General features: G+C 37.8%; 1 protein-coding gene across 3 annotated transcripts in view; it reads right to left on the minus strand.

Moving 5' to 3' along the window:
• Positions 1 to 7,776: 7,776 nt before the first annotated feature.
• eng (endoglin) overlaps positions 7,777 to 15,710 on the minus strand; it is an 84,082-nt gene continuing 76,148 nt past the window's right edge. For all 3 annotated transcript variants that reach the window (XM_033049010.1, XM_033049007.1, XM_033049009.1), the window contains exons 16-17: positions 14,443 to 14,559; positions 7,777 to 11,113 (exon numbers count right to left, since the gene is read on the minus strand). In XM_033049010.1, the coding sequence (XP_032904901.1) occupies positions 10,995 to 11,113; positions 14,443 to 14,559 (236 nt within the window). In that variant the 3' untranslated portion in view covers positions 7,777 to 10,994. The remainder of the gene's footprint in view (positions 11,114 to 14,442; positions 14,560 to 15,710) is intronic.

The following is a 15,710-nucleotide window of genomic DNA, read 5'->3' on the forward strand; positions in this document are numbered from 1 at the left end:
AACCGTGGTGGCAGGGAAGGAGAAATTGTTCAAAGTGCCATAATTCTTATTAAAGAATGTCTTTTTGAGACAGCTGTGATTTTCATGCAAGGATCACGCAGGCAGTATTGACTGCATTGTTTCCTGTTTCTTGAATGCACAACTTTTAACATGAAAATGTTCACAAATTAATTTGTCTTAAGTCATTGCATTTTTGTCTTATTAAAGTTTCTGTTAAAGTTAAAGTTTAATGCATTGTCAGGTTGAGGCCATCAAACGTTTCTGTATAAATGATTTTAGTGATTTATTGCTCATGTTGATGAAGGAAATAATTCCTATGTCTTGTGTTTTGATTTTGCTGTAAATATTACTACAATATTTAAAGTAAAATCATTAAAGATCTGACCTTTTTTCAAGTTTGGTTTTATGCAAATCAGTTCATACTTTAACAAATATACAAATTACAACTGGATCTGCTCTCCCATATAATGTCACGGCTGATCTGATGAAATCTCTGCTCTAAACTGCCATCTACCACTATTCTTTCATACCATTGCCTATGGAGATTCTATCCACGTCAACCTTCAACGCTGGTGAGGCCGCACGGAGTATTGTGTTCAGTTTTGGTCATATACAACAGGAAAGATGATGATAATAATAATAAAGCATTTTATTTATAGGTGCCTTTCAGAACACTCAAGGACACCTTACAGTTAAAACAAGCAAATTACAAATATATAAATCAAATGAAAAAAAACAACATATCCATGAATTTGATAGAAAGTGGTTACGTGGGATAGGCCCGTCTGAATAGGTGAGTTTTTAAAGGTGGGGAGAAACTCTATGGTGCGGAGAGACTCTATGGTGCGGATGGATAGTGGGAGAGAGTTCCAGAGGTGAGGGGCAGCACGGCTGAAGGATCTGAACCCCATCGTGGACGGGCGGGCAGATGGAGTGGAGAGCAGGGAGGAAGAAGAGGATTGGAGAGTTTGGGATGGAGTGTAAGACTGGAGGAGTTCAGAGAGGTATGGAGGAGCGAGATTGTGGAGGGCTTTGAAAGTGAGGAGGATGGGAGTGATATGTTCAGTGGATGGGGTTCTGGTGATAATGCGGGCAGCTGAGTTCTGGACCAATTGGAGTTTATGGATGGACTTGTGGGGTGAACCAGAGAGGAGAGAGTTACAATAATCAATACGGGAGGTGACGAGGGCGTGGATGAGAGTAGCAGTGCTGTAAGGTGTGAGTGATGGATGAAGACGGTGGATAGTGCGTAGGTGGAAGTAAGCAGACCTATTGAGATTATTGATGAGTTTTTAATTCCAACAGAGAGAGCGAGTAGATCAATATTCTTGATGTTATGAAATGAGATGGAGCGAGACTGATTTGTTTTGGGTGGTGGTAAGTTGATATTAAAAGAAATTAGCCTATGATCAGAGATGGGCTGATCAGATGCTGTACTGTTAAAAGGAGTTAAACCAGAGCCGCAGATGAGGTCCAGGATGTAACCTTTGTTGTGTGTGGGGAAAGTCAATATGTTGCTGTAATTCAAAACTGTCTAAGAAGAAAAGTCCCTTTTAAGAGTGTTGCTGATATTGTCCATGTGAATATTAAGATCACCCAGTATTATGACATTTGGGGACATGGAGCAAATGGATGTTAAAAAGGAAGAAAAATCATTAAAAAAAAATTATTATTGGGCTTGGGTGGGCGATAGATAGTGGCTAAAACAGTAGGGACGGCTCCACTGATTTGTAGGATTATGGATTTGAATGAGTTGTGGGCAGTGACAGGAGACACTCTACACTTGTCATTGAGCCCCCTTGACCTGCGGCGCATGATTGACAGGTGTAAACAAACCCAGGTGGGCCAGCCTCGTTGAGCTGTCTGTAGTCATTCTGACGCTGCCAGGTTTCAGTCAGGCACAAGAAGTCAAATTTGTTGTCCTGTAAAAGATCGTAGACCAGGAGACCCTTGTTGGTGAGTGAGCGGATGTTGAACAGCCCGACGGAGATGCTGGTGTTGCCGAGATTAGCGCTAGCCGACCTGGCCAGGTTAGTTAGCACATTGTGATCAACAGCACGGTGGTGCTTTCTCGGGGGACGAGGTGACGATGACCAGAAGGATCTTATTGGCTTTGTGTCATCAATGTTGAATTTCCGTCCGGATCCACGGTGGATATATTTCCGACGATAATGACGAGCCAGATCCAGGGGAAGATGTAACACCGGGGGTGGGTTGGACAGGTGAGGTCGCAGCTGGAGAAGTTCATCCACCGAGTATTGGAGAATCGGTGTAACAGGATCGAGTATGGATGAGAGAGTGATCCAGACAACACAGTCCAGTTAATCCTCATTGTGGCCAGCAATTAATCCAAACGCCGGCGGCCGGAAACAGGAGCGGCAGGTAGTGGAGGTGAGGTCATGAGCTCCAACAACCAAAAGACGAAGGTAATAACAGTCAATATATGCAGGTTATTCCATTAAAGTCAGCAAACAAGTTGCTGAAGTGTGTTGACAGATAGATTCCCTGCTCAAATTGCGATCAGAAGTAGTAGGGACAGCAATAATACATAATTCGGAGAGAGAGCAGCGGCAGCTAGTCGCACAAGCGTTCACTCTCACTTCCAGCAGATGAAAAGATGCCATTAAGCTGGAACCCCATTGCAGTCGTGATGTTGGGGTGTAAGAGTATTGCTTTCTTTTTACCTAAGAAGTATTAAGTGGCTGGCCAAGTTGAGTTTCTGCCCATGCTGAACCACTCCTTCCCGTCCCACCCTTCTTTTGCAATGTTGTGTTAGTGGGCATCTTTGTGACTGTTTCTTGTTGGGGAAAAATCGTCTGGCAGTATTTGGACAATTAATCAAGGGTACACAAGGGCCAAAGGACTTCAGCCTTGTGTTCAATTGCTACAATTGGTTTGTTGCTAGTAGATCACTAATAATACTAAACTGTTTTCAGTATAGATTGTTAGTTTAATTAGTATCTTTACTGTACCTAGGTACAGTGAAATTCATTTTGCATAGTCGGTGACAATCTTGCTATACATTAGGCAAAATCAGTAATTGATTATGTGTTGGTAATCCCAAGTAATGTTTAAACTGAACTTCACAACCTCTCCGTAAGCTACATTATCCTGGAATAGTAAATCATTCCTGTCCTGTCTGTGACTTTATAAATGCAAGGACTAGCTGACTTCAGTTGATGACTGAAATTGTAACCAGTAACAAAAAATATAGGCCAATCCTATTTAATTGCCAATTCGTTTAATTTTTTTAATATCTCCTGGATTAGATGTAGTCACGAGAATGATTTTGAGCCAAGATTGTTTTATTCTTTTAACACAAACTGCCTGAGAAATTATGTTTGTTATGAAGACACTGGCACAGATCAGTTTGCTCCACTTTTGTCCATATTTGTCAGCTCTCTAGAAGAGTGCAGAACTAGTTCATTTAGTCCATTATAGTGGCTTCATCACCTTTACTCCAAAATAACTCGATCCTGAGAACTTGGTTTGGAAATGGCAAAAAAAAAAGTGATTGATATTTTTCAATTAAAAATACTTGTTAATCTAAATCATTATATCGACATAACATGCTGAGAATTGTCAGAATTTCTGGACACCCATGTGAAAGGAACATATTGAGCTGTGCTCTGCCAACTATTTCTTGGCTGTATTCTGCCACTGAATTTCCTCATGGAGTCAGTACTGGAGTAGAATCTTGCTCACAACCACAATTCTGGAGAACCTGTTCTTGGATTCAGCACTTGATCCACAAGCCCTTCCAGTTAATGGGAATTGCTGGACGGCATCAAAGACGATAAGAAAGCTACATTCTGCTTTAAATTATTTGTTCTTGACTTAATTTGGTTAAGTTAACTATTTCATTTTTATACATTTAGCTGTTTCTAAAATCAGGGATATTCAGAAACATTGTACGATCTTGGCATCTGGCAAACTGGAAGTAATTTGCAGTCAAAGCGTTCCAGAGAAGTTGCAGCGGGACATGTTCTGGGTTGTCCATTTAATGGTTCAAGACCCTGCCCCTTCTCATGATCTTGCTGCTCAATCTGGGACCCTCTGGCTAAGTAAGATCAGCTTTCCAGATTCCGTTAAATGCAGGTAGTAGAGGAAGTGAGTGAATGGAGAATGTGTGATGGGACAGCCAGTTAACTCTGGGCCTTCATTTCATCCCCTTCCAACATCGCTGAAAATAAGAGGTGAAAGAAAGGATTCTACATTTAATCTAGGAGGTTTTGTTTATTTAAGACATTTGGACAGGTACATGGGTAGGAAAGGTTTCGAGGGCAATGGACCAATTGCAGGCAAATGGGATGAGCCTAGATGGCAACCCCACACCCTGTAATTGTATTTGTAGAGTAGAGGATGATTTCGTGTTCATAAGCTTTGGAAGTAGAGTTGGGCCATTCAATCATGGCTGATCTATCTTTCCCTCTCAACCATTCTCCTGCCTTCTCCCCAGACACCAAGCGTAGACTAGGCAACCACTTCTCCAAATAATACCTAACTTAAACAAAATGTTTTTACACTGCTCTTGCCATGGCCTTATGTTTTAATTGTAATATTGTAATTAAACAGTGTAACAGAGAAAGGTGTTCGAGGATATACTTTAAACCAAGTTTCTTGGTTTTCTCTAACAATGTGGATCATCAGGCAAGTAACTATCTCATTGACCTTTGCAGGCGAGCAGTTTTACCTAGTACGCAGGTGACATGTTCCTCCGTTCCGACAACCGAAAGGTGAAAAGGTATAAAACCAAATTATGTATTGTAGCAATTTTGGGCATTATATCTGAGGAAGGATATGCCGACTGGATAGGGTCCCGAGGAGTTTTACAAGAATGATCCCAGGAATGAGTAGGTTAACATAATGAGCAGTTGACGGCACTGGACCTGTACTCGCTGGAGTTTAGAAGAATGAGATGGGACCTCATTGAAACGTACAGAATAGTGAAAGGCTTGTTGGAGTGGATGTAGAGAGGATATTTCCACTAGTGGGGGATTCTAGGACTAGGGGTCATGGCCTCAGAATTAAAGGACTTTTAGGAAGGAGATGAGGAGGAATTTATTTTGTCAGAGGGTGGTGAATCTGTGGATTTCTTTGCCAAAGAAGGCTGTGGAGGCCAAGTCTGGATATATTTAAGGCAGAGATAGGTAGATTCTTGATTAGTACAGGTGTCGGAGATTATGGGGAGAAGGCAGGAGAACGGGGTTAGGAAGGGGAGCTAGATCAGCCATGATTGAATGGCGGAGTAGACTTGAAGAGCCAAATAGCCTAATTCTGCTCCGATCACTTACGATATGATCTTTGTTACATCCAGTAGCCTAAATAGGAGTTTGAAAGACAAAAATGTATTCACTCCTTCGCCTGGCGGAACTCGTCCACACCCTCAACTACTCCTCGTTTGACTCCTCTCAGGTTAAAGGTGTAGCCATAGGCACTTGCATACTTTTTTTGATGGTTATGTCGAACAGTCCTAGTTATAACGTGAACAGACATCATACCCCAACTTGTTCTCCGCTACATCGGGGCTGCCTTCTGCACCTGTGCAGAATTAATTGATTTCATTAATTTTTCCACTAACTTTCACTCTGCCCTCAAATTCACTTGGACTATCTCTGACACCTCTCTCACCTTTCTTAATCTGACTACATCGCAATTCACACTTCTATTCTTAACTCACACCTTTTGTCTTTTCATTTCAGGCCTTTGTCCAACTATCTGCCTATCAAACCCCCTCACCATATCCACCTATAATTCACAAGGTCTTGTCCTGCTCCTCCCCACCTACTTTCCAGTTCTCTTCTCACCCACCTCCTCCCACACAGACATACACAATCAGTCTGAAGGGTCCTGATCCAGAGATGCTGCCTGACCCACCAAGTTATTCCAGCGCTTTCTGTAACAGTTCCTTGTTTCTTCATTTTTTGTGCCTTGCTTTCATTTATTTATGGAATTAATATTTAAACTACTCATGATTTGACCGATTTTATCCATCGGTTTCACACTAGCCACAGATTATCCATTCACACTAATTTAGATGGGACATCTTGGTCGGTATGGATGGGTTGGGTCAAAGAGCCTGTTTTCTAGCTGTATAACTCTATGACTCATGAAAGATGACAAACTCACTCGGATCCAAATCCTCCTCGAGTTTTGGAGTACTTTAATGAGAGTATTTGGTCCTGTGTGTAAACTTTTCATTCCATGTACTTTACAACATTTTAAAAGGCTTTACATGATTTCATTTTAGTCTACATAATTCTAAGTTCAATTTCAGTATAGTTAAAACAAACATTACACAGAGTAATAATATATATATCTCTTGTATAAGACTGATACAGGTCAATAATTTCCAGTCTTCTTCGAAGACATTAGAATCACTTATTACTGCAAAAAATACATAGGATAAGAGTTTCTATAAACAGTTTACATGAACAATATATTTAGGATTGTTCACCAGCTCTAGTTTCAATTAATATGGAGATCATATAGCTCTTTAATTAATTTTTGATATCAAAGTATTATTGAAAAAGAAAGCTTCAGAGACTGCTGAATGTTATATAATTTTGAAATAAAAAAATTGACAATTTTCTCTTTGGAAGTGAAGAAAATAGTCAAACACTTCTGGTGGTAAATGTAATTCTGTCCCTTCTTTGCGGTATCAACTAGATAGCATGACAATAGCCAAATAGCACACAAAATGAATGCAGTTATTTCCTTTTAAGTATACATATGACCATTATGTATACTTGGTATAATTATGGGGGATTATCTGAAGTTGTTTTGTATTTGTTATAATTGAGAAAATATAATCTGCACTTCAAAGAAGTGCAAGTATCACCAAACATTTTGTTTTGAAATTATATAGATGTAGAAATGTATAGATACCATAAAAATTGCTTAAATGTATGATTTTCCAACCTGATGTAAAGTCAAGCATTCTAAAATAAAGGGAGAGAAAACACACATAAGACTCAGAAATCTGAGAAATTCTGAGCCATCTGCTTCCTGGAATGTGTTTTGGATATAGGAAACTAAAGATAGACACAAAGAGCTGCAATACGTCAGCGGGACAGGCAGCATCTCTGGAGAGAAGGAATGAGGTTTTGGGTTGAGACCCTTCTTCTGATGTTTGTTCTCTTACGGGAGATATGATATAGGGATTTGATACGGGAGACCTGGAGATATTTTAACTTTTAGGAAGCCAAAACTAGGAACTAATAAAAATGAAGTAAATTCATAAATCCAGTGGAGAATTCAGAATAAACGTCTTAACCCCAAGAGTAGTGAAACAAACTCCCAGGTGAGTTTATGGAAGATCTAAATAAGCGCAAGGAGGAGTGCAAGAATGGAAGAATATGCCGACCAATTTAGATGGAGAAAAATGCTGGAGAAACTCAGCGGGTGAGGCAGCATCTATGGAGCGAAGGAATAGGTGACGTTTCGGGTCGAAACGTCACCTATTCCTTCGCTCCATAGATGCTGCCTCACCCGCTGAGTTTCTCCAGCATTTTTGTCTAGATTCAATTTTTCCAGCATCTGCAGTTCTTTCTTAAACAAATTTTAGATGGAGAGTTGGGTGGAGGTTATTTGGAGTTTAAATGTCAGCATAAACCTGTTGGACCAAATGAGCTGCATCTGTCCTGTAAATTTGATGTAAATTATTATGCCACTGGTTACTTCTAGAGAAGGTAGGCATTTTTATGCCTTTCAGTTCATATTTTTCAACATGTTTATGTAGTCCATATTTATCTCATCTGCTTTCAATATTTTTTGTAATGTTAGTTCCTACCCCCACTGCTGACACTGGCTTGCAATGTTTCCCACATTTGATGCTGTCTATTTAAGGTCTTTAAGTGGTAAGGAAAATACATGTCAATACTGTTTTTGAATGCTGGGTTGTATGTAAAGAGCTGGTAAACTGGGGAATCGTGTTGACTTGTATAAACAATCTTATTTTCAAAGTAAGGAAATGCCAGTTGCTCAGTTTTAAATGGAAAAGGACCAACAAAAAGCTCTTGACAAACTTGTGAATAACTGAATAGTTCAAGGATAGACCAAGTATGTTTTGTATATATATTTGCTGCTGATGTTGATGCTAATTTTGTGAATTATAAACAGGTAGTATAAAAAATATCTAGTGACAATGCAAAATGTTGTCAGCTCTGTAGATTGCTGTTGTACAAATCTAAAAATGTTTGAGTTATCTAAAATTTAACCAAAAAAGTTACTAACTGAAAGCACAATAGCAGTATTTCACAAGCTGTACCTCGATCATTCCTGCATTCTTTGCTAGTTTCTCCATCACTGCTTTTAAGTTTCCAGCAGAATTAAATTCTTATTAGTTTTGAACCACTCAATGCTTCACCCACAGCAGTAATTAAAGCAAAACAACCTTCTCAGTGACCCTTTAGTCCACTGCAAAGTGTTGAGTTGATACAAACTAGGAGAAAGCTTTTGGAACAAACTTTCGGCAGGCCACCAAAGCCAAAGCTTGTGTATCATTGGTATCATAGCCAGTGGAGAATGCAGTGTAACAATGACCAAACGTTTGTAGAGGTGATCGCAATGAAAACCGTTTTAACTTCTATTTATGTCATGCTATTAGGTGCTGCAGTTAAATTACTATCTGTGCAATACATTTGTCTGTTGTCTTAACGGTTAGATTTTACAAAAGTTAAGATTGTTTCAAAGGACAGGAAATGTTGCATTATTAATGTGCAAATGCCAGGATTTCATTTTGAAAAAATACTTTAAATGTTCAAGGAATTCTCAAATGTTCTGTTGAATGTCACATCCTCTGGATAATCTCTCTCCTCTTCTGGTGTAGCAAAAGTTATGCAAATTTATCTGAGTAGATTCTTGATTATTCGGGGAATCAAAAGAGAGCATTGGTGCCAGAAATGCTACATTGTGGTAAATTAGCAGCCGTGGTCCTATTGAATGCTTTTTGTGTCTTCACACATATTAAAAACATGGGTTCTTCTTATCACCTCAGATTTTGCTAATTTCACTTGGTTCATATTAGTCAACTTTTCTTTCTATCTCCAGTAGTGGAGTTACATGCTATTCCCCATGATTACCCATAACAGGACATGGATACAATTTCTGCCTCCAACCTTTCATAATACAATGTACAGGTTTATCTGCTGTACAAGATTTAATTGTTATTTTTGTCCATTAAAATCTTGCATGTTCTATACCATAAATTATCCTTATTCCTGATTATTTTTTTTAATTTGAATGACACAACCAGAAATGTTCTCTAAGGTGATAAGATTGGTGTTATTTCTGTGGAAATAAAACTACAATTGTTGTAATTTAACTTTATCCAATTTGATCATTTCTAAACATGTTAATGTATTACCAGTAATCAAAAAAATATATCGATTTCATCCTGTCAATAACAACTTGATTAGCATCTTTAACAAAATAAAACATGTCAAAGGTGCAGCAAGAAAGTAATGAGACATGATGGTGCTGAGCCAGAGACCTGTAGGTATTAAGTGTGTTTGTACTGAAGGGAGATGAGAAAGATGATAACAGAAATTGGGCTGCCGTTAAAGAAGGCTTACAACGGGGCAAAAAGTCCACGAGCCCAACAGTGGAGCCGAGCAAAGTTCTCAGAGGAAGGGAACGGCAGCAAAGATTGGCAATGGCAAGTACAAGTCCACTGATGGATTTAAACATTGGGTCAAGGATTACTAAGGCAGGAGCCAAACATCACATGGATGATGGTAAATAGATTCTCCTACATTTTGTTCAATTTTGAAAGAGATTGTCTCTTCCCATTTACCTTTCCTATTTAAACAAAAAGTAATGTTGGTTTAAGTTCTGGTTTTCTACATTGACTAATATAATAACTTGCAGAGTATCTATTGTAATAAAGACAAAACGTATTTCTTTAAATATCAGGGATTTAGAGGAGAAAGTGCTAAATATAAAAATGTCATTTGTTATTGGTAAATTCATACAATGAGCTTTTGGATATGAGTTTAGACTGTGGTGGCACTTAAAGATGAACTCGTTAATCATCATCACTAATGTCCATCAATAGCATTGTCAAAGATTCCATTGACCTTGCATTAGCTATGAAAGAAATTGAGGGTTTTAATAGCATTCCTGTTATAGGTTATTAATTATTTTACAAAATTATCTAGTAATTGTAAAATTTGGTTTGACTTTCTGGACTCTTTCTTTTACCATAAATTATTTGTAAAATGTAACATTACTAAGTTATTTCAGGAGATCTATCAGTTTTCCATTTACAAAAAAACGGTACTATTTATATTGCTGCAATGTAAGATATACAGGATAATAAATGTCCCAATAATTATATACAGTCAATGAATGGCATTTGTGCAGGAATGTCTCCACGTCCCAGGAAACACCCATATTTCAATGAACATCTGAATGCTGTCGGCTGGGAGTCAGAATTTGTCATTATTTAAATTATTTTACTGTGTAAAAGTTGTGCTTTGCTGAATTTTAAGAGATTAGATTAAAATTAGAAACCTATGCAAGTGAATGTTCTCGCCCATTAAATCACAAATAACCCCCTCTAATTGGCACTGGAATCAACAGGCTTTCTGGCATGAAATATGGAGCCATGTAATCCCCACAAAAACATTTAAATTGTATTTAACTACAACTATAATAATAAACTGACTTTTTATCTAATTCTTGTTCTCTGTGCGGGCAATAGATTTAAATAGTTTACCTTTGTGTAAAGGGTTTAAAACATCACCTGAACTGATTGTAAATAATTACTGCATTATAATGACTATCCAATATAATTATTCTCTCGATCCCGGGCACCCATGAGCAGGGAGACTTCTATGCAAGTTGTTGATGGTGCAATGTAATAACACATCTGCTACTTTGTTAAAAAATACATTGTTACACCTATTTTCTACATTGCTGCTGCATTTACCAAAGATTGCACATGAAATGTAATAGTACTTTATAACCATTGTTGGAAGTCTTGTCGATGGCTATGCAACACTGCTGGAAGAACATGGAGTACTCTGGGTGCTACCAATACTGTGGTTGGTGCTACTGTTCTCGGATGCAGGCGCATTGGTAGGAATAGCCTCTTTCTTTTCGGAAGATCCTACAAGCACAAAAATGAGTAATTCTCTACCTGTACTATTATGTTGTGAGTTAACTACTTCCTTTATTATTTTCCAACAGCTCTGTCATCAGTATGTTAGCTATATATCAGGTATCCAGTGAATGATTTCAGACTAAACTGCTTACTGAAGTTTGGTACAGGAGAAATATCCCACCAATAACCCAAAATGAATATGTAGGTTGATTTTTAAAACTGTTGAATTAGGTTTGAATATTTAAATCTAGCTATAAATGGGCTAACTTCCAAAATCTAATGAGAAATTACATGGATAATTATTTAGTTTGCTTAATTCGAAATGGAGAGGAGGAGGTGCCATAAAGCAAAGATAGACACAAAGTGCTGGAGTAACTTAGCAGGTCAGACAGCAACTCTTTTAACCTTTTGGTGCAATTTATTAAAGCCCATTAAAGGAAATCAAATGGAAGAAAACCTTGTTTTGAGGAATGAATTTGAATCTAAATATGTGTCAAGATGATGAAATGAGAATGTTAAAAGGTGTAGGTCAGATAAGTAAGTCTGTTCACAATAATTTGTAGAGATGACAATAAATTCTTCACTCCGTTTCAGCAAAAAATTCCCAACTATCGCTCACGCTTGAACCTGAACTTAAATGTCAGGTTCTTCCTGCTTCATCTCTTGGTCAGTTTTGCATCCATTTAGTTACTCATTTCATATATTTTCAAATGTGCAAATAATAATTATTGTGTTTTATTAAATACCTTTCAACATTTTGTATGCATATCAATTGCACTCAGTGTTGGTTTGTCTGATATAACCTTAACTACTCCATTCTAGAATTCATTTAACCATACATTATTCAATTTGGCCTTGTTTCTAGACTGTAGATGTTTTCTCATCACTGACTTGAGGCTGGCCCCAACTTATCATCATCAGGTTTATACGCTCCTTGTTATCAGTTGCATATATGCAGCAATTTAATCCTGTGGCAACACACTAACCCAAGATGAATTACATGATTTGTAGCTTGCTGCTGAACTATTTTAAGTACCTCTTTGTCTTTAATAAACCAATTTCTCGCCTCCTTCATCTTGACATTGGCTGCTGCCAATTCTTTTGTGAACACAGAAGCAAAGTAGTCTTTTAAAAATCACAGACACGCCCTCTGCCTCTGCTAGATTTATGTTTTATCCATAAATGAACCTCGCCCTTCCTATGACTGTCAGTTTACTATTAATGGTCTTATTTTGCGACAACTTTCTGCCAGCACTTGGAATTTGCACAGGAATGACAAAAGGTAGCCATTAGGCAGCCAGGATTTAGATTTGTTCAGAGATACAACACAGAAACAGGCCCTTCGGCCCACCGAGTGCACCGACCAGTGAACCCCGCACATTAACTCAATCCTACACACTAAGGACAATTTTACATTTATGACCAAGCCAATTAACCTACAAACCTGTACGTCTTTGGAGTGCAGGAGAACACCAATGATCTCAGTGAAAACCCATGAAGGTCACGGGGAGAACGTACAAACTTTGTACAGACAGGTACCTGTAGTCAGGATCGAACCTGGGTCTTTGGTGCTGTAAGACAGTGGCTCTACCGTTGTGGAACCCAGTCATTTATATTTTCTGAATTAATTGAATTTGGTTAATTATTTTAAAAGGTTCTATGTTGTAAAATTCCCAAATGCTGCAATATTTTTGCTTGATTTTTGAATGCTTGAGTGTCATTTTCGACAGATTTGACCTGGCTTAGACATAGATGGATGCAAATTATTTTATGCCAGGGTTTATTTCCTCCAGATTCAGGGACAGTTTCTTCCCAGCTGTTATCAGGCAACTACTACCTATCTCATGGGAGACCGTCTGACTATCTCTGAACGGACTTTCCTGGCTTTATCTTGCACTAAACGATATTCCCATTATCATATCTGTACAATGTAGATAGCTCGATTGAATCATGTATTGTCTTTCTGCTGACTGGTTAGCACGCAACAAAAGCTTTTCACTGTACTCTCTAACTGTATCCCACTCAATCCAGCCACATGGCAGCATGTACCCACGATTGCTGTCTTGCCGTTGAGGATTCCATTTACATTTAGCAGGTAATCTAAAAAAGGCTAATTTGGTCTTTGTATGGCAAGAAAAGCTAGATTTAAAATATTTGTGAAGAACTTTCTACTATTACTTGCCAATCTTTTGTGTATTATCTGCCCAGTATACTACCTATAAAGATCCCCTCTCCAGTTTCTATATTCTATTTTTCTACTTATTGGTGAATATTTATCTTGATGCCGTTAATTGCAATTTCTTTGGCCATCTAGCCAATTCTGGATTTGGATGCGCGATTTTCCTTAATGTTTGTAACCATCTTTAATATCTCCATTCTTATGATGCCATCTAACTGGTGCATCATTTTACAATTTAAGAAAGTTAGCCCAAATGAATAAATAACTCTACATAATCATGCTACCCCCCCAGTTCATGTGCCATTTATACACTCTCACCACTTTAAACATTGGATTAGGCCCTTTGTCCCACGATGGGTATACCAAACATGATGCCAAGACCAATTCTTATCTGCCTGCACATAATCCACGTCCCTCCATATCCACTTGACTATCTAAAAGTCTCATAAATGTCACTATTGTATCTGCCTCCATCACCATGCCCAGCAGCGCAATCCAGGTACTCACCAGTCTGTGTAAATAAAAACATATCCTGCACATCTCCTTAAACTTAGCCCTCACCTTAAAGCTATATGAATTGTACTTCAGATGAAGAATCTATACATTTTCTCTCCACTGATTGCTAATTTTGCAGAATACAACATTTTGTTTTCAAATTTTACTTCAACAGCATTTGCAGCTGAGTAACTACCCATATTTGTTGGGGGGTTTTCCCCCCAAAGGAGAACACGTTATCTTATTTCAATTTTTACATCTGAGACCAAAAAATCATGCTTTAGACTATATCAAACCATTCTGCTGAAAAGCCATCAGCCTGAAATGTATTTCTCTTTAAAAAGCTTGTTTCACCTGCTTAAATATTTCCAGCATTTTCTGATTTTGTTTTATATTATGTGGTGAATTCATTTTCAGGAGGGGTAAATCAAGAAGAATTCATCTTTAACTTGAAAAAAATCTTATTTGTGGATGTGACCCAGAGTGGAATTGCAGGAATGAACTGTCTCACAAGTAGCTGGGCATGGAGGAGAACAAATTATGGTATTCTCTGGAAATTATAAAGAGAATGCTGGAAACCAATATTGAAAAATACTGAAGCAATGTCAAATAAAAGGTATCCATCAAAACACTTTGAGGAGAATATGAAATTACAACTCACCAGTGTGCGAATATATATACCATAGAGCTGCAATGAGCAATGCGCCAATGATAAAGGCACCAAACACAATTCCTAATACAGCATCCATCCCCAATCCTTGGACCTCAGGGGAACCTATATCACAGAAAAGAGAAGAAAAAAAAAATCAGAATCTGCCTACCAAATCTCTTTCTGAGTCAGTAAAAAACCCATTGTATTTCTACTCAACTGCATTCTGCAGAACTTGCAATTATCACCATTGATCTTAAAAGAGGGTTACATAGGAGCAGAATTAGGCAATTTAGCCCATCGAATCTGCTCGGCCATTCGATCATGGGTGATCTATTTTTCCCTCTAAACCCCATTCTCCTGCCTTCTCCCTGTAACCTTTGAAGCCCTTGCCGATCAGGAACCTATCAATCTCCCCTTTAGAAATACCCATGTCTTGGTCACCACCACCATCTCTGGCAATGAATTCCACAAATTCACTACCCACTGGTTAATGAAATTCCTCATGTTTTTCGTTGTATGATGGTGGGAATATATGGTCGTGTGAGTAAATGATCACGCAAGTATGACTAGAAATGGGAATGAGAAATATAGGCCAATTTTTCAATCATAAATCTGAAGAAAGTCTGGCCTGATTACAGGGCCAATTATAATTTCCAATATAGTGAAGATACTGATAACGATGCTAATGCATTTAAAAAATATAAAGTTAGGATTAAACGTGCAATAAAGAAAATTCTAAACATTTAATTTTAGTTCTAGCATATGAGTTTGTGAGAAATTAAAACTGAAGAAAGGAATGTGGAGTGCTTGGAACACTTATATGAAAGGTTGCAATTTATTTTTAAACTCCAGCAAATCAAAAAAAGAGTCAAGGACACTCAAAATATTTAGAATGCTATTTAAAAATGTGTAGCTAAATCATAATACTGTTCACAGCAAGACAAATTGAACCACCAAAAATGCACTGCATTATTCTTTTGCTAACTAGCATTTTATGAAGCAAACACTGGGTCCACAATGAAGTGATTGTAGCCACCATAGCTCCAATTATATTTTTATAGTTTAAAAAAAAATATGATAGAGGAAATCTAGACCTATGGTTGAAGTGCGAATGATGGGAATGTTCTTGATATAAACATTATTATTGTCAGATATAAAGAGATTTTAAGTAAGAATCCAAAGACAAAAAATCCGGCATGCACATATTTAATATCTTGCACGAACTATCGATCCAGCTAAGGTACTTAATTAGTACGTATATAATTTTTGAAACTTGT

Source organism: Amblyraja radiata, chromosome 32 (genome assembly GCF_010909765.2).
Source record: "Amblyraja radiata isolate CabotCenter1 chromosome 32, sAmbRad1.1.pri, whole genome shotgun sequence".
Taxonomy (NCBI): domain Eukaryota; kingdom Metazoa; phylum Chordata; class Chondrichthyes; order Rajiformes; family Rajidae; genus Amblyraja; species Amblyraja radiata.